The 27185-nt window shown below is 45.3% G+C and overlaps 1 protein-coding gene across 1 annotated transcript in view; it reads left to right on the forward strand.

Moving 5' to 3' along the window:
* LOC137437024 (complement C3) overlaps nt 1–27185 on the forward strand; it is a 228461-nt gene that overhangs the window by 151007 nt on the left and 50269 nt on the right. The window contains exons 26-28 of the mRNA XM_068131331.2: nt 2874–2946; nt 3330–3463; nt 12345–12420. Coding sequence (XP_067987432.2) covers nt 2874–2946; nt 3330–3463; nt 12345–12420 — 283 coding nt within the window. The remainder of the gene's footprint in view (nt 1–2873; nt 2947–3329; nt 3464–12344; nt 12421–27185) is intronic.

The following is a 27185-nucleotide window of genomic DNA, read 5'->3' on the forward strand; positions in this document are numbered from 1 at the left end:
ATCACATGCCTTCGATACGGTCTGGCACCCAGCTCTGCTCACCAAACTCTCCTCCTATGGTATCCATGGAAATCTCCATGCATGGCTTGCGGACTTCCTCTCTGGTCGTAGTCAACGTGTGGCCCTGAATGGATTTCTCTCATCTCCTCTTCCTGTTCAGGCTGGAGTTCCCCAAGGCAGTGTGCTGGGCCCTGTGCTTTTTCTGGTCTTTATCAATGATCTCTCCGACTCTCTGGAAAATCCTCTCTATCTCTTTGCTGATGACTCCACTCTCTGCCGCTCCATGCCTGTTCCCTCAGATCGGCAGTCTGCAGCCTCCTCACTCTCTGAAGACCTGGACAAAATCACAGACTGGTCAAACAAGTGGAACATGTCTTTCAATCCTGACAAATCTCACACTCTTACTATGTCTCTCCGAAAAGATCGACTGGACAACCCTCCCATCTACTTTCTCAACAATCCTCTCCAAGAAGTTCTGTCGCTCAAGCTTTTGGGTCTCACTATCTGCCATGATCTTTCTTGGGAAAACCACATTTCCAAGCTGGCCTCCAAAGCCAGTCGCCGACTGGGCATCCTCCGTCGTGCGAAGTCCTTCCTAGGCACACCTGAGCTCCTCACCACATACAAGGCTTTCATCCGCAGCTCAATGGAATACTGTTCTCCCCTATGGGCTGGTGCTCCTGCCTTACACCTGGCTCGGCTTCACGCTGTTGAATCCAAAGCTTTCAGAATCATTGGAATCTCCCACGATGAAGCTATCTCTGAGGGCCTTTCACTCACTCACCGCAGGCAGGTAGGTGGTCTTTCTGTCTTCTACCGACTCCTCTCCGGCTTTGCTCCCCCAGCTCTCTCTGTGCTCTGTCCCCCAAATATTCCTGCAGGTCGCACAAGATCTGCCAGCCACCCTCTGATGGTTAAACTGCCGAAATCTCGGCTCTCTGCTCACCTTCACTCTTTCATTCCTCTTTTCTCCCGCCTCTGGAACAAACTCCCACACTCACTTCAATCACACTCCTCCCTCCAGGTCTTTAAAACAGCTGTTCACCACCATCTCTTATCATCCCCCATCCAAAACCTTTATCTTTTCTACCCCCACTAATTCACCCCAGATCCACCTTGTTTGAAATTCCAACTTCTTTCCTGGAAGTCCTGGCAGTGTCCATATGTTTTATACCTCTCCCACCCATGCCTCCCCCCCAAAGCCCTCTCCCTCCCACAGTTCTCTCGATGTCTCCATGTCTCTCGGTCCCTGCTCTCAAATGTGGATCTGGGGTGATCCCCATCTTGTCTACCGCTCCCGAGGTTATTTGTTTTATGTGTCTGTTTGTCTTTCTGTGTGATTAATGTTCGCTCTTTCACGAGCCTCGATCTTGTATGCAAAAAAAAAAAAAAAAAAAAAAAAACCAAAAGGGTTGGAATCATGTATGATACCACTTTTCAGGGGTTTTCGAGGTCGAGGAATCCAATTATGATGTTATTTTGATGATTCGATGTCAAGGTCAACGCTCAAGGTCATCTTAAAGGTCATTTTTGAGTCAAACATGTCGGTTTTTGAGTTTTTTGTCAAGATTTACACGAGGTTCACCATTTTATGTTTCTGGGTTGGGTAATCGAACTCTGACCTTATTTTTGACAATTAGAGGAAATATTTACATGTCTATTTCCTAATTTTCAGGCATATGCAGTTCGTCAGTCTAATTACAAAGGTACGGATTTTGATGTTTTATGAACTGTATGCCATATCCTTGTGTTTAATTTTTGTGCGATCATGATCCGGGTTCATGTCTACATGATTGTATACGTGTCATAAATATGACGTCATAGGTCATGTGACCTGGCGGCCATATTGGATTTTATGAAAACCTTAAAAATGGATCCTTGCCTTCATTTTTCGATCGATTCATTTTGAACTTTGACCACTTATAGTACGCCATGTGATTGGATGCATATCCTAATTATGACGTCATAAGTCAGGTGACATGGCGGGATGGACCGGTATGGTCCCCGGATCATACCGCCCTTGGCGCCCGTCAAAAATCGAAAGAGTATGGCATGGGCAACATCTGCGCCAAATTTGATGCTTTTGGAAGAATTTGAACCAAAATATCCCTAAGGGCCCTGACTATTGGCAGTTGTTTGGAATCTTCTCCACTTTTACATGATCTTCCGGACAGTCGAATGATTGATTTCAAATTGTTTGGATATCTTTTTAAATCCCTTCACAGACTCATAGGCATCTATAACCTTCTTTCTGAAGGCCTCAGAGAGCTCTTTTGATCTCGGCATGGTGACGCCGCACACTTCAACAACAAAGAGCAAACCAAACGAAATGTCTGAGGTTTAAATAAGACAGGTTTCTCCAAGATCCTCTCTAACGATGTTCTAATCATTTGCACCTGAGCTGGTGCACCTGATTCTAATTTTAGGTATTTGAAGTAGTGATAAATGTGTAGGGGTGTACTTACTTTTTCCACATCCGAAATTTGCATTTATGTTTATTTAAATTATACAATGGACTACAAAATGTAAATGTTTCGTGATATTTGTTATATTATATCACCTTTATCTATCAATATTGTTGAAATGAAGATTAAATAGCTGTATGTTGAAATATGTTGAAAAAGTCAAAACTTTACACGGGTGTAAAAAGTGTACTTACTTTTTCACGTGACTGTATGCGCTCTACCGAGTGCCGTTCGAGTTTTTCCTTTTTTTATGTCGTTGTATTTTTACCATGGGCTTCTGCTATTTTTGCAATATTTTCATTCTTGTTTGCACACAACTGCATGCGGAGAAACAATGATGATGACAAGGTGTCAAAGGAATGCGTGTGTAATGGTTTATGAGTGAATTGATGTATTTTATGTCCACAGGAAATCTTATTGCAGAGACAATTCAGAATACAGTGAAAGAATCCAAAATTTCAAGTCTCCTTAGATTGCCGAGGTAAGTGCTTTCATCAAGTTGGCCTTTTGATATTCTCATCAGAACTCCTGGCTCATGATGCAAGGACCCCAAGTTGAAATATTCTCCATTGTCTAGTAATGACAAGATGGCTTAGAGGTCTATTTAGCAATGCTGTAATTTCCACATGAGATGTCTTCCAATGCACTCTCGTATAAAAATGGCAAGATAATGTTTGCCACAAAAAGAACCTTTTACAATTTAATTTAATTTAAAAATAACAAATCACTTTGAAGGAGACGAATAAACATTGGGAAGGTGTTTAATTTAAAGAATGAAATTTTATTTTCATTATGCACAAAACCGTCTACAAGTTCACTTAAGCAAAACACAATTGTGATTCATTCATTATTTACAAATTGCAGGGGTTGTGGAGAGCAGAACATGATGTACACGTCTATTACGGTCATGGTCGCAAGGTATCTGAACCAAAGTGATCAGTGGAGTCAAATGGGTGATCCTTTGGCGAAGGATCGTGCCTTGAATTTCATCAGATCAGGTATGAAACTTTGGTAAAAAGGGGTCATTACCACAACAAAAATGGTATTTTAAAACTGTAATTAGTTTGGATTTCTGACAACACGATGCAGAGGTCTCATACTCGCTATTATTTAAGTAATTTACATCTTATTATAATAGAGCAAATGTATGTTGGTTATGTATGTTTGTTTGCGGTTATGTATGTTTGTTTGTATGTATGTTTATATGCGACCAAAACGTCTTCTTCTTCTTCAAATAAAATTAACACCCTCTTACTTAAGTTTAGACTGTTGAGACCCCTCAGACCTTTGACGACCCTTTAAGTCCCCCAAGACCCTTAAGACCACCAAGACCCCTGAATACCCAAAATACCCTTAAAGACCCCGAAATCCAAAACACCCTAAATACCCAAAATACCCTTGAAAGCCCTGAGGCTCAAAAATACCCTGAAGCCCCAAAATGACCCTGAAGACTCAAAAGACCCAAAACACCCTGAAGACCCAAAAGACCCCGAAGACCCAAAACACCCCAAAGACCCAAAACACCCCGAAGACCCAAAACACACCGAAGACCCAAAACACACCTGTTACGGGGTCCTCTGCGATCTCCTGGTCTCGGTAACCTCCGAACCCCGAGAGGAACCCCGGCAGAAAGATATATATGTTAGTCCGTGTCACAATCAATCACTGATGAAACCATCCAGGAAACCACCAAAGGAAACAATCCAAATCAATAAGGAAACCACACCCTTGGTTGTCAATGAACAAATATTATATTAAAAGCACACAAAAAGAACCATACAACAATGGGGGCAATCAACCCTACAATCAAATCTTAAGATGGTAACCTAGCTCAAACTCACGGCACCCCCAGGGACTGAAACAGAGCCCTTCTCAATGTCTCTAGAACACAATGGTGCTCCCGGCAAAGAGGCGATGGCGATGAGGCAGGTAAGGAGATGTAGGTAAGGTGGGGACCGTCACGTGGCCCCAGCCAACCCCAATTGGCGGTGGAAAGTGGAATCCCAAAGACGCGCTCCAAACGTGCACATGCACCGTGCAGTCGCGAACCGCACCGTATTCTTCAAAGGCCGCTGTCGCGCGCACACATCCTCGGCAAATCACCGGAGAGCGGGACCAGTGGACGCGGCTACCCAAGGGTCCGCGAACGACGCGCGAGGTCCCCGAAATGGCGGTCGGTTCTTCCTCGGGCCGCAGCCTCTAGGCGAAGATTCTCCGGAATCTCACACCTGTACCTGGCTTCACAGGCTTTTCCACGACACCAGCGATAACCACAATCACACGAGATTTCTTTCCAGGACTCAAAGTTCACTCTCCATGGACGCTCGACCACGCTGGGTACGGAGCTTTTACAAAACGCCTCGTTTCACCTCCGCCTCACGCGCTCTTCTTCCTCGCTCCACCTCTTCCGGTGCACTATCCGATTTCCGGCATCATTTTTATCATGAGCGCTTTTAAACCTTTTAACAACAATAACCCTTACTGAGAACCAACAATAATAATAATGATTAGTGCCGAATCCATAACACTTCCCCCCCTCAAGAAAGAAAGTTTGAACACAGCGAAAACTTTCTTTGTAGGCAAATTCTTGAAACCAACAAATGTAAACTCACCACCCACATCATCAATTCCCATGGGCAACAATAATCAATATTTCCCAAAAATAAAGCAACAAAACTTCGAACAACTTACAGAGATTTCCAAAGTTAATTCACTCTGGACAACGCATCAGCAACGGCATTGTCCCTACCCTTTACATGTTCAATTTCCAAGTTACCCTTGCAAAGCCAAACTCCATCTCATCAACCTCTGATTTTTACTTTTAGTTTCTTTTGAATGAAGGTTAAGGGGTTGATCAAAAATCCAAAGTCCAGCAAATCGATAGCACTTTTTCTGGGAGGCCAAGCTGAGGGCCAGGCTCCATGGTGGTTGGGTGTTGAGGCCTGGACATTGTCACTACATGGATGCCTTTAGTAACGTGGAGTTCACGGTTAGTCCGTGTAGGAAAGTTCACGACATGGACGCCTTTAGGAACATGGAGTTCATGGTTAATCCGTGTAGGGAAGTTCACTACATGGACGCCTTTAGGAACGTGGCGTTCACGGTTAATCCGTGTAGGAATCGTGGCTCGGCTGCTCCGCAGCATTCCGTGCTTCAACTCTTTCTAACTTTCCTAACAATCACGGTTGGACCACTTGTCACTATAGTCACAAATATAGCGGTCTCCTTCTCAGCCACTGCTCTGATAAATCCTTCCTTCGGGAGCTGCCATAACTCTGGAAGCCTCCATAATAATATCGATTGTGGCCACCACCACTACTACTCTGTGGTCCGCCTCTGTAGCCCCTTCGACACCTAGGAAATGCCTTTCCTACTGTTATGGTCCAACCCTCCAACTCCTTGCTATTCAGATCTTTTTCTGCAACTCTGGCGTCCTTTGAGTTTTCAAACGTGACAAAGTCAAACCCTCTTGACTTTTATGTCTCCCTGTCTTTTATCAGCAGCACTTCCAAAAGCGGTCCATATTTGCTGAAGGCAGACTCCAGAATATCTTCCTTTGTTTTGAAGTTCAGTCCCCCTACAAAGAGCTTGTCAATATTGCCTCCATCCCTGACGTGCGTGTGCTGACACCTAGTTTCAGGGTATTTCCTCTTCTCTTCAGGGCGCTTCCTACTAGGCTTTTCAACAAACATTGGGTTACCAGAAACTTGACCACCGGCCAAAGCATTCCCGATAACAAAAGATACTCCTTCTACAGGAAGAGTGGCTTGTAAACCGACGCTGACCGGTGCTGACACCAAATCGGACTCCAAATGCATGACATGAAGTGGAGCACTAACACAGCCACCAATCCCCTGTAAATGAACACTATCACCAGTTGCCGTCTCCTCCGACAATGGCAAGATGCCTTCAAGCATTAAAGATTGATGTGCTCCTGTGTCCCTCAATACCCTAACAGGTCTCCGGTTAGTCGCTGCTCCATCCAGTGACACAAACCCCTCTGAAATAAATGGTTGGTAACCCTTTTGAGGGCGATTTCTCACAATGGCCATTGCATTCGGAGTGGTACTAGTCGAACTCCGCTCCTGATTTTCCTTTCCCAGAGCATAACAGTGGGACATCAAGTGTCCAGGTTTATGGCAAAAAGCGCAAGTAGGCCCGGAGGAGAACCTCGTGGTTTGCCTCGAGCCCCCAGGAGGGTAAGTCTGCCTTGGAACTGCTGTCTTCGGATTCCTAGAAGTCGTGGTATCAGAGTGGTCCTCATACTCATCTCGAGGCCGCCCCCATGAATTTCCGTTCTCCGCCCCTGATGTACCATAGCTCCCCTGGCTAGGTCGAGGCGAGAAGTTAGGTTTGTGGAACCCCATCCTGTGGGTTAAGGCATAGTCATCTGCCATGGTTGCTGCCTCATACAACTTTGGTACTTTCCTTTCTTCCAGATGTACTTTAATGTCCTCTGGGACACACTGCTGGAATTCCTCCACCAGGATCAATTGTCGCAATAGTTCGAAGTCTTTCCCCACTCCTTTTGAATCGCACCACCTATCAAACATGGTTTCTTTCAATCTGGCAAACTCCACATGGGTCTCACTCTCCCTCCTCCTGGCATTCCGGAATTTTTGCCGGTAAGCTTCTGGGACCAATTCATAGGCTTTGAGAATGTGTTTCTTCAATACCTCATAATCTGCACATTGGTCAATCGGTAAAGCCGAATAAATCTCTTGAGCTTTACCCACCAGAACACTTTGCACTAGTATGGACCAGTATTCCTCAGGCCAGTTTAACAGTCGAGCCACTTTCTCAAAGTGTGGAAAAAACTTGGCTACCTCCTTTTCATTGAAGAGTGGAACCAGCCTCACATGTCTGCCAACATCCCAGGTGTTCTGACTAGGTGTCGAACCATTCGGCATGGATGGTACCTCTCCCCGTTCTTTCATTACATCCAGCTCCTTGAGTCTAATTTCCTGCTGAAGTGCCATTTCACGATCCCTTAACTCCCTTTCGGCTTTTCTCTCCTCCGTTTTTTTTTCTCCAACCTTTCCTGGAGTTCTCTTTCAACTCTCCTTTCCTCTGCTTTCTTCTCTTCTAACCTTTCCTGGAGTTCTCGTTCCACTCTCCTTTCCTCTGCTTGTTTCTCTTCTCTTCTCTCTTCTGCTTTGCTTTCCTCTGCTTTTAGTCTTTCCTGGAGTTCTCGTTCCACTCTCCGTTCCTCTGCTTTTTTGTCTTCTAACCTTTCCTGGAGTTCTCTTTCCTGCTCTGCTCTTTCCTTTTCTGCTTTCCTTTCCTCTGCTTTTTCCCTTTCCTGTCTCTGTAATTGCATCTCCAGTTTCCGGAGCTCCACATTTTCTTGTGTTTCTGGCAACCAAGCCCAGGCTACCTCTTCCCATGTTCCTAATCCCACCATAGATTGTATCACCACTGTCTGCATCTCTGCCTTCTTCATATTAGTTCGGACCTCCACGCTAAAATGTTTGGCCAATTTCCAGAGGTCCGATTTTACTAACGCTCTGAACTGTGCTTCACTAGGGGTCACTGCAAACTTCTCTGCGTCAAACTCCATGGTGACTATTGTTAACACCTGTTAACCTTCACACAAGAAATGAAAAAAAAACACAAATTTTTTGTTGTTTGTTTTTTGGAAAAATTTGGGAATGTTGGAACAAGTTCCAACTTTGGGAATTCTGGGAATGTTAGGGAATTCTTTCCTGGACTAAATCTAGGGAATTGTAGCTCCCGGACGAGCCCCCAATTTCTGTTACGGGGTCCTCTGTGATCTCCTGGTCTCGGTAACCTCCGAACCCCGAGAGGAACCCCGGCAGAAAGATATATATATGTTAGTCCGTGTCACAATCAAGCACTAATGAAACCATCCAGGAAACCGCCAAAGGAAATAATCGAAATCAATAAGGAAACCACACCCTTGGTTGTCAATGAACAAATATTATATTAAAAGCACACAAAAAGAACCATACAACAATGGGGGCAATCAACGCTACACTCAAATCTTAAGATGGTAACCTAGCTCAAACTCACGGCACCCCCAGGGACTGAAACAGAGCCCTTCTCAATGTCTCTAGAACACAATGGTGCTCCCGGCGAAGAGGCGATGGCGATGAGGCGGGTAAGGAGATGTAGGTAAGGCGGGGACCGTCACGTGGCCCCAGCCAACCCCAATTGACGGTGGAAAGTGGAATCCCAAAGACGCGCTCCAAACGTGCACATGCACCGTGCAGTGGCGAACCGCACCGTGTTCTTCAAAGGCCGCTGTCCCGCACACACATCCTCGGCAAATCACAGGAGAGCGGGACCAGCGGACGCGGCTACCCAAGGGTCCGCGAACGACGCGCGAGGTCCCCGAAATGGCGGTCGGTTCTTCCTCGGGCCGCAGCCTCTAGGCGAAGATTCTCCAGAATCTCACACCTGTACCTGGCTTCGCAGGCTTTTCCACGACACCAGCGATAACCATGATCGCACGAGATTTCTTTCCAGGACTCAAAGTTCACTCTCCATGGACGCTCGACCACGCTGGGTACGGAGCTTTTACAAAACGCCTCGTTTCACCTCCGCCTCACGCGCTCTTCTTCCTCGCTCCACCTCTTCCGGTGCACTATCCGATTTCCGGCATCATTTTTATCATGAGCGCTTTTAAACCTTTTAACCACAATAACCCTTACTGAGAACCAACAATAATAATAATAACAATAATTAGTGCCGAATCCGTAACATGCCGAAGACCCAAAACACACCGAAGACCCAAAACACCCCGAAGACCCAAAACACCCCGAAGACCCAAAAGACCCCGAAGACCCAAAAGACCCAAAACACCCCAAAGACCCAAAACACCCCAAAGACCCAAAACACCCAAAACACCCCAAAGACCCAAAACACCCTGAAGACCACAAAGACCTTGAAGACACAAAAGACCCTGAAGACCCAAAACACCCCAAAGACCCAAAAGACCCAAAACACCCCCAAAGACCCAAAACACCCTGAAGACCACAAAGACCTTGAAGACACAAAAGACCCCTCATACCCAAAACACCCCAAAAACCCAAAACATCCCGAAGACCCGAAACACCCCTCGAAGACCCCAAAAAGACCCAAAGACCCTTAAAGACCCAGAGGAACCAAAATACCCTTAAGACCCTTAAAAATCAAAATACCCCAAAGACCAAAAACACCCCAAAGACCCAAAATACTATTAAAGGCCCAGAGGATCCAAAAGACTCAAAGACCCCAAAGACCCAAAACACCCTGAAGACCCAAAATACCCTTAAAGACCCAGAGGAACCAAAAGACCCTTAAGACCCAAAAGCCCCTGAAGACACCGAAGACCCAAAATACCCCAAAGACCCTGAAGATCCAAAAGACCCTGAAGACCCAAAAGGCACTGAAATGGTCAAAGATGCCTATCCGTCTGAAACGACGTGTGGTGGGGCGCACGGAGCTCGACAGGCCTGCCGAGTCACGCTATTGGAGTTCAATTCCCCTCGTGCGGAGCGTGCCGAGTCACGCTATTGGAGTTCAATTCCCCAGCCAATGATAAGCTCAGACTAATGCTTTGAAGGTAGGAGGATGCATCAATGAATGAATTGGTGGTGTGGTGAGTATGGCATATTGTACCATTTACTGAGTTCAGGTTATGGTGCACCGCTCCTTTCCGATTCCATCTCCAGGCGCTGCATGACGTCATCGCCGGGCGCTGAACGGGGCCCGGCAATGACGCATGCTGATAGGGAGTACTCAGTTTTCACTCCATTTGTTTATTACTTGCAAAATCGAAGATTTTTCAAGTATATTGGTCTGTTGCGTTTGTGGTTCTGTCTGTCTGTCTGTTTGTTTGTCACTGGCCTACAGGTCACAATTCTAAACCGATCATCACAAAACTTCACCAAGTTGTATAAGTCGTCCCAATTGAGAAGCCTATTGATTTTGAGTTCAAAGGTCACCTGGAGGTCAAATTTCTAAAATCACCATTTTAAATCTGATTGACTTGAAAATTGAATAGCATTTGTATATCAAGTCACTAAATTGGGAAATGAACTATTTTGAGGTCAAAAGGTGAAAGGTCAACTCAAGGTCAAATGTTTAAAATCAGCAATTTTCATCTAAGAAGCCGTCAATTCTCAACCAATTGACTTGAAAATTGAACAGCATTTGCATATCAGGTCACTAAATTGGGAAACATTATTTTAAGGTCAAAGGTCAACTCAAGGTCAAACTTCCAAAATCATCACTTTTCATCTAAGAAGCCGTCAATTCTCAACCAATTGACTTGAAAATTGAACAGCATTTGCATATCAGGTCACTAAATTGGGAAACATTATTTTAAGGTCAAAGGTCAACTCAAGGTCAAACTTCCAAAATCATCACTTTTCATCTGAAAAACCGTCAATTTTCATCCGATTGACTTGAAAATTGAACAGCATTTGCACATTGAGTCACTAAATAGGGAAACCAACTATTTATGAGGTCCAAAGTCAAAGGTCAACTCAAGGTCAAACTTCTAAAATCATCATTTTTCATCTGAAAAATCGTCACTTTTCATCCTGTTGACCCGAGCTTTGATCAAGATCGTAAATTTTAATCTTCATGAAATGGCCAATTTGCTGTATCAATGGAAAACTTTTGGGGGGGGGGGGATTTTGCAAGTATCGTGCTACGCATGACGTCTTCTTGTTTGTTTGTTTGTTTGTTTGTGAACAAAATATCTCAAAAAGTTGTGGACGGATTTGGACGAAATTTGTCAGAGATGTGTATGTGACAAGGACGAAATGATTAGATTTTGGTGAAGATCCGGATTTGGATCCAGCTACTAGAATTTTAAAAGTGATTCTTTTCCATTGGGAGATAGGGCCAAAAACGATACATAGCAGGATGTCTCAAAGAGTTGTGGACGGATTTGGACGAAACTTGGTGTACCGTTTGGGTGTCTGACAAGGACGATTCGATTCGATTTTGGTGAAGATCTGAATATGGATTCGGATATGAGAATTATTTAATTTTTTAAGTGATTCTTCACCATTGGGAGGTCGGGCCAAAATAATACATAGCAGGATATCTCAAAAGGTAATGGATGGATTTGGACGAAACTTGTTGCACAGGTTGTGTTTGTGACGAGGAAGAATCGATTCAATTTTGGTGAAGATCCGGATCCGGATCCAGCGAGTAGAATATTTTAAGTGATTCTTCACCATTGAGTGACATGGCCAACCAGGCGGTGGTATGCTCTCTACTGAGTGCCGTTCTAGTTTTAAAGTATGTGTCTGCTGTCACTACTGTCGGACTGTACACCATTTGCTGCAGTTAACCACACCCATGCAGGTGTGACAGGCCCTCTGGCAATTGTGTCTCCAAGGCCCCTCACCAACTCGGCTGATTGGTAGGTGTTGCCCCACCCACCCCTCGTTTCCCTTCATATTCCGATACTTAGTTGAGCGGTTATGCCTACTTTTCATGGAATCCTTTGAAGTTGTGAAAAATTTGAATAGTCATGGACCTTCCCAGTATAAAATAACATTTGTGTTTAAACCAACTCCTTTGCTTAAACCAATTTTGAGTTAGGTTGTATGAAAAGAAGAATAAGAAGTCGGTCACTTTTGTAGTTCAGTGATGTCCAAAAGTTAAATGAGTTATTTAATGTGAAATCTTCCACAGGTAGATATTTTATCGGTTGATAGGTTTGTATCATGGTTGATGTTTTTTGAGGATTTATGTTGTATTAAACCAAAGGAGAGTCCATGCCATCCCTACATCGGAAGTCTAGCGACTTCCTGGTAGATAAAATTACTGTTCTGCATACCTTAAAATGTGTTTCTATTTTTCAAAATGGCATCCTATTTTCCTCTCAAACTAACACTTGATGGCCTCACATTGCAGGGTACGCCTCACAGCTAAATTACCGAAAGGGTGATTATTCATACGCAGCATGGATCGGGCGACCTAGCAGCACGTGGTAAGTATATTGCTACAATAGATGTTGATCTTTCCAGTGTTAGAGACAAAAATATTTGGGTGAAGGGTGAAGAGGGTGTGGAGTTGACAGACTACCATTCTGCACATAATGGTATCATCAACAAATTGAAAAAGTTGTTTTCCAGGAAAATTAGATGGATCATTGACATAGGTCAAACATAATGTAGATCTTAAGATGCAGCCTTCTGGAACCTCAGCATGAAGGGAAAGATCAAGAGAAGGGACACCATTAAGGCTCATACACTGTTTCTGCTTATAAAGAAAGTTCACTTATGAAGGAGGAAGACGAATAGTGCAACTTCATACAAATTGTAAAGAAATACAGTAAACCCTTGTCCAACGTGGGGTTAGTTTCCTGGAAAATGGCACGTGTGGAAAAACCGTGTTGCGCACGCTCAAGACTTTATGGAATAAATGGTGATAGCGGAACGCGTCTGCAGAACGTAACATACAGACAAGTATTTTATAGGTTTTTTTTTTTGCTAATAAAAACCTCAAAGGGATTACCGATACAGCACAGTCCACATATATATATATACTGTTTGCGTATGTATATATATATATATATATATATATATATATATATATATATATATATATATGTATATATATAGATATATATATATATATATATATATATATATATATATATATATATATATATATACATACATACACATATATATATATATATACATATACATATACATATACATATACATATACATATAGTGCATTCAGAAAGTATTCAGACCCCTTCACTTTTTTCACATTTTGTTATGTTGCAGCCTTATGCTGCAATCGTTTAAATTCATTTTTTCCCTCATCAATCTTCACTCAATACCCCATAATGACAAAGAGAAAACAGGATTTTAGAAAGTTTTGCAAATTTATTAAAAACAAAAACCTGAAATATCACATTGACATAAGTATTCATACCCTTTGCTATGACACTTGAAATTTAACTCAGGTGCCCCCATTTCTCTTCATCATCTTTGAGATGTTTCTACACCTTGATTGGAGTCCACCTGTGGTAAATTGAATGATTGGACATGATTTGGAAAGGCACAAAACTGTCTATATAAGGTCTCACAGCTGACAATGCATATCAGAGCAAAAACCAAGGCATGAGGTCGAAGGAACTGCCTGCAGAGCTCAGAGACAGGATTGTGTTGAGGCACAGATTTGGGGAAGCCTACAAAAAAAATTCTGTTGCATTGAAGGTTCCCAAGAGCACAGTGGCCTCCATAATTCTTAAATGGAAGAAGTTTGGAACAACCAGGACTCTTCCTAGAGCTGGCCGCCCGGCCAAACTGAGCAATCGGGGGAGAAGGGCCTTGGTAAGAGAGGTGACCAAGAACCCAATGGTCGCTCTGGCTGAGCTCCAGAGATCCTGTGTGGAGATGGGAGAAACTTCCAGAAGGACAACCATCACTGCAACACTCCACCGATCTGGGCTTTATGGCAGAGTGGCCAGACGGACGCCTCTCCTCAGTGAAAGACACATGAAAGCCCACAGAATCTTGTTTCTCACAGTCTGAGAGTCCTTTAGGTGCTTTTTTGCAAACTCCAAGCGGGCTTTCATGTGGGTCAAGCAGGTCAACAATGCTGCGACCATCCGCCACGCAGCCAGTACCAGAGAGAGACAATAAATGTGCGTCCACTCGTTACGAATGCCGGAACAGAGAGTGAAAATTGTGAAAAATAATGACACTCATCATGAAATTCTTTCACACGTCTTGTTCACTCCAAGGTGCCCGGCCAAAGGTGTCTCGTGTGCCAAACTCAATATCTCCTTCCGGTACAGTTGTGGCACCACAATTTGGTAATGGACTTTCCACTCGTCATTCGCTGGTACCTCTGGTTGTCTCCATTTTCTCATAAGTATTTCCCCTTTCATGAAGTAACCAACAGGTACCTTTATAGCCTCTTCCTCTGTGACAGCTTTACCAATCAAACTCCGGAGTTCAGAATCTCTGTGTTGCTCTTCAACAAGTCTCTTTCGGGCAAGCACAGTTTGTTCAACCTCGTTTCCAGATGTCTCCAACGGACACTCCATTTTATCCTTTGGTCCAGATGAAACCTTATCATTAGTTTCGTTGGTGTCACTCCCTTTACTACCATGTCTCCCAGACCTTTCCTCCAAAACCTCTATGGAACCCAAATCCACATCACCTTCCTTCTCATTCTCTTCAGAGTGCTTCCTATCCATAGCACGAGTCACTGCACATGATGGAAAGATACCCGGAATCTCCTGCTCCAACTGTGCTGTGTTATTTTCCATACTGGGCTTTTAAACCAACATTGGATTACCTGAAACGCAACCACCAGCCAAATCGTTCCCGATAATAAAAGAAATTCCCTCCACAGGAAGAGTGGCTTGTAAACCGACGGTGGCCGGTCCTGACACCAAGTCAGATTTTAAATGGATCACATGAAGAGGAGCTTTAACGAAGCCACCAACCCCCTGTAAGAGGACACTAACCCCAGTTGTAGTTTTTTCAGACAATGGCAAAATGCCCTCGAACATCAAAGATTGATGTGCTCCCTTGTCCCTCAATACCCAAACAGGTCTCTGGTGAGTTAAATCCCCATTCAGTGACACAAACCCCTTGGAAATGAAAGGTTTGTAACCCTCTTGGACAAGGTCATTCTCTGATGCAGTAAGTTCGGCATGGGGACCTTCACAATTCACTGTCCTCCAAGGACGACTTCTCGCACTGGTCAATGCATTCGGAGTTGAAGTAGCCTGACTCTGATCCTGATTTCTCCTTTTCAGGGCATAACATTGGGACATCAAATGCCCAGGTTTCTTGCAAAAAGCACAAGTAGGCCCAGAGGACAATCCCGTGGTCTGCCTCGGGCCCCCTGGAAGGTACATCTGCCTTGGGCAGTCGGTCTTTTGGTCACTAAAATTTGAAGTACCAGATTTTGCTCGATACTCCTCTCTGGGCTGCCTCCATGAGAATTTGCTCTCCATACCTGATTTAATGCAACTCCCCAGGCTACCTCTGGGAGGGAAATTAGGGTTGTGAAACCCCATCCTGTGTGTCAAGGCTTAGTCATCTGCCACTATAACTGCCTCATACAACTCAGGTACTTTTCTTTCATGCAAATTAACTTTAATGTCTGCGTGGACACACTTTTTAAATTATTCCACCAAAATAAATAGTCGTAAACGGTTAAAGTCTTCCCCAATTTCTTTCCAGTCACACCACCTATCAAACATAGTTTTCTTCTCTCTGGCAAACTCCACATGGGTCTCATTCTCCCGCTTCCTGACATTCCTAAATTTTTGGCGGTAAGCTTCGGGGACCAATTCATAGGCTTTGAGAATGCTTTCTTAACTGTCTCATAATCTGCACATTGGTCAATCGGTAAAGCCGAATAGATATCTTGAGCTTTACCCACAAGAACACTTTGTAATAACATAGTCCATGAATCCACATGCCATTTTAACAACTGAGCCACCTTTTCAAAGTGTAAAGAGAACTTGCCTACCTCCTTTTCATTAAAGGGTGGAACCAGTCTTACATGCCGACCAATATCCCAAGAATTCTGACTTGTTGTCGAACTATCTGGCACAGATAAGATGTCTCTCCGTTCTCCTAGTAATTCAACCTCGAGCTTAATTTCCCTCCGATACTCCATGCCCCGTTCCTTTAAGTCCCTTTCAGCTCTCCTTTCCTCTGCTCTTTCCTCAGCCCTCTTCTCGAGTTCTCGTTCCTTTTCTGCTCTTTTCTCCTCTGCTTTTTATTCTCTGGTTTAATTGCACTCGCAACATATGACGATGTCGCAAACAATCCCTTTCACGGGAAGCCTCAACTCCTTCATGACCAATATCAAAAAGTCTGCTCACAGCCTCGACGCAATTTCATGCCTGTATCTCTCTCCTGGCCGTTCTCCTCCTCCTCCTCCTCCTCCTCCTCCTCCTCCTCCTCCTCCTCCACCTTCCGGTTTTTTGCCGCGTTTTCCTTTTTCCTCCACAAACATTTATTTTTACCTTCTACTAAAGGCATCTCCATTTCACACAAAAATCTTAACAACAAAATTACCTGACACTAAAAATCCTACAAGTATATAATAACAACAAAAGGGGAAGTGACGGATCCGTAGCACTCACCCACCTGCAAGGAAGAAAGTTTGAACACGGTAAAAACTTTCTTTCCATACAAAAAGTATATTCAACACCCAAAAGTAATACCCACACCCAACAATGACAAATCAAAACTATGGCTGATCAAATCCCGTATACAACAACAACAGCATTTTAAGGCCATTTTCCCTGCAAGAGCGGGGGTTAGCCTTGCGGTCCCCATGACAATCTTCTCCATTTTGCCCTAATTTTCTGCATCTCCCCATCCCCCTTGCCTGCATTTCTTCTTTGACCATCTTTAGCCATGTCTTTCTCGGTCTTCCCCGTCCTCTACTTCCTTCTACATTCATTTCCATCACTCTTCTCAACCAGTCACTTTCATCCTTCCTTAACACATGACCAAACCATGTCAAACTGTTTCTCTTCACAGCATCCATCACAGGCTCTATTCCCATCATCTTTCGCAATTCATCATTTGTCTTCCTCTCTCTCAACGATACTCCACACATCCACCGAACCATTCACATTTCCACCCTTTCCAGCCTTCGTTGCTGCTCTACGTTCATTACCCATGTCTCGCTCCCATAAATCATAACATTTCTCACACATGCAGCATACACCTTTCCCTTCAGCTTCAACGACACTCCCCTCCTCGTCAGCACGCCACTCAGTTCCCGAAATTTCTTCCATACACATCGCACTCCAGCAACCGTTGCCAGGTCTGATCCACTTTCTCCATTCAGCATGTCTCCTAGGTAACAAAATGTTTTCACACCTTCCAGCTTCACGCCGCCTCCAAGATCCAACTCAACATTTCCTCCATCTGCAGCTCCCTCTGTGCACACCTTACACTTGAAAGTAGCTGCCACACTGGTTAATGACCCTCTCAGACCACTACATTTTTGATGAACCCACTCAGCGCACATTGTACACTGAATGGAGTTCACTCCGACACCCTTCCGACACACAGCACAGGGCCACTTCCCAGTTCTTTTCACCTCACCACATGCTTTACCACTTGCCATCACCTTCGTCTTTCCGATATTCACCTTCAGACCTTTTGTCTCCACACATTCCTTCCACTTGTTCATCTTCTCCTTCAGTCCATCCATACTTTCTGCAATCAACACCAGATCATCTGCATACAACAACTCCCACGGTAAACCCTCCTTTTCGTTCCGAGCCAGCACCTCCATCACAGCTACAAATAGTAGTGGACTTAGTACCGACCCCCGATTCACTCCCACCTTCACCTCAAACTCACCACTGTTCCCGTCCTTCGTCCTTACAGCTGTGTGCGCTCTTTTGTACATTGCCATCACTACTCTGATCAACCATTCCTCCACTCCTAACTTCCTCAATGCCCATGTCACTACTTCACGTGGAACCCTATTGAATGCTTTCTCCAGATCAACAAACCCAAGAAACAACTTCTTCCTCTTCTCCATGTACTTCTCCTGCAACTGCCTCACAATCAAAAGTGCATCTGTCATTCCTCTTCCTGGCATAAATCCAAACTGCATTTCGTCAATCTTCACTTTCTTCCTTATCCTCCTCTCCAAAACCCTTTCCAATACCTTCATTCCATGCTCCAATAAATTTATCGCTCAATACGAGCCACAGTCCAGAGGGTCACCTTTCCCCTTGTATAGAGGGACGAGGGTACTCAGTTCCCAATCCACTGGAATGCGGCCTTCTTTCACCACCAGATTGCAGATCTCTGTCATTCTCTTCACACCCCAATTTCCCGCTGCCTTCAACATATCTCCCACAACTCCCGTCGGCCCTCCCACTTTTCTACTCTTCATTGCTTTTATTGCTTCCTCACCTTCCTTCTCAGTTATCTTCTCTGCCGGTCCTAAAACTGGGTTACTCTCTTTGTTGCCATCCCATTCATTCTCTGCATTCAACAGTATTTCCATATATCTCTTCCATTTTCCTTTAATTCCATCTGGGTCCACAACGATTTGTCCCACTTCATCCTTCAAGCAACTTACCCCCATCACATCACACCTCTCTTTCGCTATCTGCTTTGCAATTCTGAATACCGCTCTCTGACCCTCTTCCAAATCCAAGCGTTCTCCAAACATTTTCCTACATGCCTCCTGCGCCTTTGCTACCTCTTTCTTTGCAGCCTTCTTGGCTGCCTTATAACTTTCATGCTCTGCCTTTTTTGCCCCCATATCCTTCGCCTTCAGCCACTCCTTGAACTTCTTCCTCTTCTCATCAATCTTCTTTCCAACTTCATCATCCCACCACCATGTTTCCGAGTGCCTTGGTGGTCCTTTTGTCCATCCACATACCTCACCACGGCTCCCAACAGACTATCTTTCATTGACATCCAACCACTTTCAAGCTCAACCACATCATCCTCGACCATACTCAGCCTCTTTTTTAATGCCTCCCTCACTGTCACCTCTTTCAACCTCCACACCTTCATTCTCGGTTGGTACTTCACCCGCCGAGCTCTCCTCGCACCTTTCACCCTTATGTCGCAGACAACCAAGTGGTGCTGTGGAACAGCCTCCTCCCCCGGGATCACCTTTGTGTCCCGGAGGTGCCCCCTATCTCGCCTACGCACCAGCAGGTAGTCAACGTTTGTCGTCGACCCACCTGACGTGTCTGTAACAAGCTTATTATCCTCTTTCTGGAACTGAGGATTACAAATCAACAAATCAGCTCCATCAGCAAACTCCAAAATCCTTTCACCTTCTCCATTTCTCACACCATATCCGTAACCCTCATGAACTCCCTCAAAACCGTCCATGCTCCTTCCCACATGTCCATTTAGGTCTCCTCCTACCACAACAACTTCCTTATCTTTCACGTTTTCCATCAGCTTCTCTATTGCACACCAGAACTTGTCCTTCTCTTCATCGTTCTGACCAACCTGCGGAGCATATCCCGAGATGACGTTCACCAAGAGCTTTCCAATCATCATTTTCACCATCATCAACCTTTCACTCACTCCAGTCACACTCACCACACTGTCTACAAACTCCTCAGAAAACAGGACACCAACACCATTCACGCCTTCTGGGCACCCTTGCCACACAAACTTGTATTTTTGTCCCTGCCTACCCTTCACCATTCTCACACCACTTCCCTTCCATCTCGTCTCCTGCACACAACATATGTCCACTCTTCTTCTGACCAATACTTCCACCACTTCTCCTGATCTCCCTGTCATTGTTCCTGCATTCCATGCCCAAAACCTCAGAAACCGATCTCCACGTCGGGCATCAGACGTTTCGTCGTCATAAATGGAGTGATTTCCACCCTTGCTTCGATCGGGTTCCCCACCTTGAGTTTTGACGAGAGGGAGTGGTGTCCCCCACGGGGTAATTCGGGCTGTACCCTGCCCATATGTAGTTGTAATTGTCATGTTTCTCTTTTTGAGGCAATGTTTTTATGGCCGGATGCCCTTCCTGATGCCAACCCTTTTAGTCGCCTCTTACGACACGCAGGGATACGGTGTACCTATTCTAAACCGGGGTACACACCGGGTCAAATCCCGTATGCCAAAAAAATTCCAAACAACACACAGAAATCCACACCCATCTTTCCTCTCCTGCAGGTTTTCTCTTTGCATCCCAAAACTTCCTAAATACACTGATTTTGGGATCCACATCTTGGAAACTATGCAGTTCCTCACTGGTGTAACCCGGAAAGGTTGGCATGTTTCCTAATGGGACAGAATCACCATCCTCGCTGGCCTCTTGCACCGGATATGGCGACCGATGCAGCACTTCATCCCCCTCATGCACTACATCAGGCCCTAGATCTGTACCTCTGCAGATGACATTGAAAATGGCTGCACAGTTATCATCCTCCTCCTCAATCTCTGGTTCATCCTCCCCTGCCAAGCCTAGAGAGGGCATCTGCCACAGCATTGCGATACCCAGGATGATATCTTTCATCAAAGTCAAAAATTGCTAACTGTGCAACCCATCTCTGCTCTATCGCTCCCAACTTCGCAGTTTGAAGATGGCAAAGGGGGTTATTGTCCATGACCACTGTAAACTTAGAGCTAAAAGGTACCCTCAAAACTTCTCTGATACTGCCCACTTCAGAGCGAGAAGTTAATGTTTCATACTGCTGTAATTTCTGTCATTCTTCTCCGCATTTCTCAACCTCCTACTGGCGTATGCTAGGACCCTCTTCTTGTCCCCTTGTTGCTGGTAGAGGACTGCCCCTAGACCCCGGTTGCTGGCATTGGTCTCAACGATGAATGAACGACCAAAATCCACATAGCCCAACACCGGTGCACTGGTCAACTTCTCTTGTAATTCCTCAAATGAAGCTTGACAATCTTCATTCCACTGTTCATCAATCACTTGGTTGAACCTTGCTGGATTTCCTTCTCTGAGGCACTGATTCACAAGATCATGAAGAGAACCAGCAATCTTGGAAAAACCCTGAATGAAACGCCTGTAGTAACTACAAAACCCAAGAAAAGGCCTCAGTTCCTCAGAACCAGAGATTGAGGAGGAGGATGATAACTGTGCAGCCATTTTCAATGTCATCTGCGGAGGTACAGATCTAGGGCCTGATGTAGTGCATGAGGGGGATGAAGTGCTGCATCGGTCGCCATATCCGGGTGCAAGAGGCCAGCGAAGATGGACTTCCGTTTCCGGTCCCTGGAGCAAGGAAACGTCTTGGAGCTCTCTGCACGGCAGCAAAAGTTATAGTATTTTTTCCATTCGTGTTCGTCAATTCCTACTCGTTTTTTTATTGTGCATGTGTTTCAGGGTGTTTTTCCAGTTGGTGTTGATTTGCAATTCTTGCAAACTTTTGTATAATTTAATCCTTTTCTGTCCCACCGCGTGCGCGGCCTAGTTTATCTCGGCTTCCCTACCCCCATAGGTGTTCTGTGAATTTAAGTTCTTTCCTTCGCTGTATTGCTTATTTCTTAGATTTTCTCTTCTCCCCCTAACTTCCCCGAACATCGACAAGTGTCTAACGTTTTAAATCTCTTCAAAGTCTCTTCACGTCTCTTCTCGTCTCGGGAAGTCACGTGACGTCACGTCTCTTCAAAGCTGTGCATGCACGCACGCTTTCGAAGTTAATAAGTAACTGTTCACAATTGTGTTTTTGTCGTAATACCGGCTTTACCACAGGTCGAAACTTTATCTTTCTTTCGGTGTGTATGTAACTATTGGTGTGTCTCTAATAGTATTCTTGGTGTTGGTTTTTCATACCTGTGTACAGAATCGTCGGTTTCCTTTCGGCGCTCGCAATTCCTTTCTGTCTCTATTTTTCACGTTCCACGTTCGGTCTCTGTCTTTGTTTTCATCCCAACTCAAAATATATATATATATATATATATATATATATATATATATATATATATATATATATATATATAAATATATATATTCCCTTCTCTGTTCTTATCCGTTTCGTTCTTATTTGTTCGTTCGTTCTTTGTTCACGTCGTTAAAAAATGTTCCATCTGTCCCCTGAAGAATGGTATTCTGTCATATTCTATAACACCTTTTTCTTCTTCTTCTATAAAAGGATGCTTTCGACTTGCTCACCAAATCTATTCATTCCAAAAAAAAAATCCATCTCTTATAGTGCATCTTTCATTCATTCCCTAAACTCTCCAGAACTCCACCCATCCTTCAGCATCCTCAAACGTATTTTTGACTCGAAGGTCGCAAGAAACTCATTTTGCAAGAAATGTTCGTTTCCCATTAATCGTACATTTTTCAAAATCCAATCTCACCCCTCCCCTCCAAATCTTCCCCATCACCCATCCCTTTCAAATCTTCCCCCTTGCCCCTCCCCTCCAAATCTTCCCCATCACCCATCCCTTTCAGATCTCCCCCCTTGCCCCTTCCCTCCTAAACTCCCCCCTCACTCCTCCCCTCCTAGACTCCCCTCTTACCCCTCCTCCTCAAAGCGTCCTCCCCGCTTCTTCCCCCTTCCAACTCTCACCTTCAGCTCCCTCAACCTTCTGCCTCACTCTTCCCACTCCTCAAACAACACCTCACTGCGCCTCACCCAATCACCATCAAACCTTTTGTCCGCCCCATACTTCCCTTTCTCCAAGCTGTTCTGAAATCTCTGACGCACCTTCAACAGCTCTCCCTACCTCTTCCTCCTCTTCCACATCATACCATACCGCTCCCCCCCCCCCCCCTGTTCTGTATCCGATGCTCCCCCTTCCTCTTCTTTAACAGTATGGACCTCAAACATCCGGGGCCTTCGCTCAAACTTGACTGATCTCTCCATACAGGTTGCTTCTGACAAACCAGACGTGATCTGCTTAACAGAAACTTTCCTCCTTCATGATGTCTCTGATTCCTTGGTATCTCTCCCAGGTTACTCCCTCCTCCGGTATGATAGACCTGAGCCTCGTCCTGGAGGGGGGGTTGCTATCTTTATAAAAAACTCTCTTCCTCACTCGCCCTGCACTGCCCTCTCTCCACCTCACCCCCAGGAATACCTTTGGCTACGGCTTCCCCTTCGCTCCCACCTTTTGTTCATATGTGTGTTGTACCGTCCACCAAACAGTGATGACTCCATCTACATCTCGCTGTCTGATAACATGGACCAACTTCTATCTACCCATCCCAACTCTCTCTTCCTCATATGTGGTGATTTCAATTGTCACCATGCCAGTTGGCTGGGTGTGGGTACCTCTCTCACCAGCCATGGCTCTTCAGCAAAGGACTTCTGTGACTCACTGGGACTGACACAATCTGTCAATTTCCCGACCCGGATCTCAATCAATGGAGCATCTTCTCTTCTGGACTTGGTTATGACTAACTTCCCTGAAAATGTCTGCTGCTCTTCTTCTGCTCCAATCGGCTCATCTGATCATGTGCTTGTTAAAGTGGACATCTCTCTGACCATTCTCAGAGAGCCTCCTCAGCGTCGACGAGTGGCATTTCACTCAGGCCAACTGGCATGGTCTTCAAGCAGCCATCAATCATCTGGACTGGTCTCCCATCTCTACCGCCTCTGACATCAACTCATCCTGGGAATTCTTCCAAAGTAAACTGCTCTCTCTCATGCACAGATTTATCCCATCTCGTCTTCAGTTGTCATACCCTTCCTCCCGTCCATGGTACACGGAATCTTGTGGTGAGGCTATTGCCCAGAAACAACTTGCTTTCGTCTCCTGGAAAGCAAATCCAACGGAAGGAAATCTCATTTCCTTTCACAAAGCCCGAAACAAGTGTGTGTCCACCCTCAGGAGAGCCAGGAAACAATATCTCTCCGTTCTCAGGACAGAACTCTCTTATCTGTCTCCCTCTTCCAAATCCTGGTGGCGTCTGGTCAAATCTGTTTCTGGTGTTTGTTCCCCCTCCATCCCCTCCCTCACCTCAAACGGCCACACGGCTGACTCCGCGCGTGAAAAAGCTGAATGCCTCAACTCTGTGTTTGCCTCTAAATCTTGTGTCCCAAACCCATCCCTCTCTGTACCCACCGTACCCAGTCGTACACAGCTGCTCCTGGACTCTGTGTCCTTTCCTCCTGACAAGGTGGAAAAGTTTCTGTCAACCCTCGACTCTGATTCTGCAACTGGACCTGACGGCATCAGCCCACGGGTCCTAAAATCTTGTTCTTCCGCTCTTTCACTCCCTCTCTCTGTTCTCTTCACACTCTCTTTTGCTCAAGGTCATCTGCCATCTGCTTGGAAATCTGCCAACATCACCGCTTTGCACAAAAAAGGTGCAAAAGCAGATCCCAGCAACTACAGACCAATCAGCCTTCTCTCAATTATCAGTAAAGTCATGGAATCCATCATTGCTTCAGATATGAAATCTTTCCTCTTCTCCAATGGCTTGATCTCTGATCATCAATTTGGTTTCAGACCTCGTCACTCTACTCTGGACATGCTGCTTCTGCTTTCTCAGCAATGGATGGAGGTCCTCAATGCCAAACAGGAAATTCGAGCTGTCTCCCTTGACATATCACGTGCCTTCGATACGGTCTGGCACCCCGCCCTGCTCACCAAACTCTCCTCTGTTGGTATCCATGGAAATCTCCACGCATGGCTGGCGGACTTCCTCTCTAGTCGTAGTCAACGTGTGGCGCTGAATGGGTTTCTCTCATCTCCTCTTCCTGTTCAGGCTGGAGTTCCCCAAGGCAGTGTTCTGGGCCCTGTGCTTTTTCTGGTCTTCATCAATGATCTCCCCGACTCTCTTGAAAATCCTCTCTATCTCTTTGCTGATGACTCTACTCTCTGTCGCTCCATTCTTCATCCCTCAGATCGACAGTCTGCAGCCTCCTCACTCTCTGCAGACCTGGACAAAATCACAGACTGGGCAAACAAGTGGAACATGTCTTTCAATCCTGACAAATCTCACACTCTTACAATGTCTCTCCGAAAAGACCGACTGGACAACCCTCCCATCTACTTTCTGAATAATCCTCTCCAAGAAGTTCTGTCACTCAAACTTTTGGGTCTCACTATCTGCCATGATCTTTCCTGGGAAAACCACATTTCAAATCTGGCCTCCAAAGCCAGTCGCCGACTGGGCATCCTCCGTCGTGCGAAGTCCTTCCTTGGCACACCTGAGCTCCTCACCACGTACAAGGCTTTCATCCGCAGCTCAATGGAATACTGCTCTCCCCTCTGCGCTGGTGCTCCTGCCTCACACCTAGCTCGTCTTCACGCTGTTGAAAGCAAAGCATTCAGAATCATTGGAATCTCCCGCGATGAAGCTAACTCCAAGGGCCTTTCACTCACTCACCGCAGGCAGGTTGGTGGTCTTTCCGTCTTCTACCGACTCCTCTCTGGCCTTGCCCCCCCAGCTCTCTCTGGGCTCTGTCCCGCCAATATTCCTACAGGTCGCACAAGATCTGCCTGCAACCCTCTTATGGTTAAACTGCCAAAATCAAGACTGTCTGCTCACCTTCACTCCTTCATTCCTCTTTTCTCCCGCCTCTGGAACAAACTCCCTCACTCTCTTCAATCCCACTCCACCCTCCAGGTCTTTAAAACAGCTGTTCACCACCATCTCTTATCTTCCCCCATCCAAAACCTTGATCTTTTCTATCCCCGATAATTTCACCCCAATTCCACTTTTTTAAATACCAACTTCTGACCTGGAAGTCCTTGGTGTCCTTGTGTTTTATACTTCTCCCACCCCCCACCCCCCCCACCCCTTCCCACGCCTCCTCCCCCCGAGCCCTCTCCCTCCCACACATCTCCCTGCTCTCAAATGTTGTGTGCTCTCAAGTGTTTGTGTGCTTCCCATTCTCTTGTCTTCCGCTCCCTCTTTTTATATATTTTGTGTCTGGTTGATTTGTTTGTGAAGTAAATGTCATGGGGGGTTCTGGAATGTCAGCTCTTTCACGAGCCTCGATTCAGTATCCAAAAAATAAAAATAAAAACCTCCTTCAATGTCCCTGGCACTTTCCACTTGCTGACAGCAGCAACCTTTTCTGGATCAGTCGCAATACCCTTGCCAGAAATCTGATGTCCCAAGAACCGAACTTGCTTCTGTAGAAAATGACACTTTTCCAGCTTTAACTTCAGTCCTGCTTCCCTCAGGAACTTCAACAAGTCACCCGTGCGGCCATCCTCCCCACCTATGCGCAAGCGCACCTCCGCTAAGGCTGACCCCCGTAACAGTGACATAATCAAGTCATTTTGTTGTCAACTTTCAATCCCTAGCACGCACCACGCACTCTACCTCTTCAATGAAATCCTCAACAGAACGCCCATCTACATTAACCTCGCCTCCAAAAAGGCTTATTGTCACGCTCTCTAGGCACACACACATGGGAGCGTGAAACTCCTTGCCCCGAAGCTGCAATAGCTACCATTGCCTGTGCATGGTTTTCGCTAACTTTCTTTATCTGCTGCTGCACACTGTCCATAACTGCACCAGTATATGCTTCATGACTTTTTTCAAAATCAATTTACAATGGCTACCAACCTACAGTGACTGTTACAACAAACACAAAAAGATATACACTTTTCGATCACGAAATTTCTCGCCCGTGCAAATATCCTCCGCTGTCCTGTCGACTGGGACCTGTGCAGCCTCGCCCAGTCGAGGTTGCCGTGGAATCTTCCCACCAACCCACGTCCGAGCACACCTGGATCTCAAGCTGCTTCACCGTCCATATTCGCCTCACCCCGGCTGTACTTGTCGACGTCGCACCTGTGAGGCACACTTAACCACCGCCATTTTTTGTCTTTGCCCTGATCTTCCAAACTTCCAGGCCCCACTCCTGGTACCAAAATTTGTTACCCAGTTCACTCGGGTATACAAATTACTCGAGGTTCTTCACTGGAATAATTTTGCTGTCCAGTGGCGAAATTGAGTTTTTGGAATTTTACTCAACACTTCGCAAAACAAAGTCACCGTCACACTCTGGTAACTTTACAAAGCAAAATAGTTGAAAAATAACAGGAATAGGAAAAGACAAAAGTCAAAAATAGCAAAGACAAAAAAAAAAGGCAAATGGCCTGAAACAAAGAAAAATAAACAATTCCCGAGTCAAAACCATTCTCCCGGCTCACACATCAATCCGTTACAGGAGGAGAAGATTTTGGATTTACTAACAAAAACTACGTGGTGTCTTATCTCGTAACAAAACCAGCGTTACGTTACGCACCTCCGGAGATCTCTCCCTGAAACATTCAGGTTGAATAACATGTGCTCAGCTCTCAGATCCAA

This window comes from Myxine glutinosa, chromosome 11, assembly GCF_964187855.1.
Source record: "Myxine glutinosa chromosome 11, kmMyxGlut1.1, whole genome shotgun sequence".
Classification (NCBI taxonomy): domain Eukaryota; kingdom Metazoa; phylum Chordata; class Myxini; order Myxiniformes; family Myxinidae; genus Myxine; species Myxine glutinosa.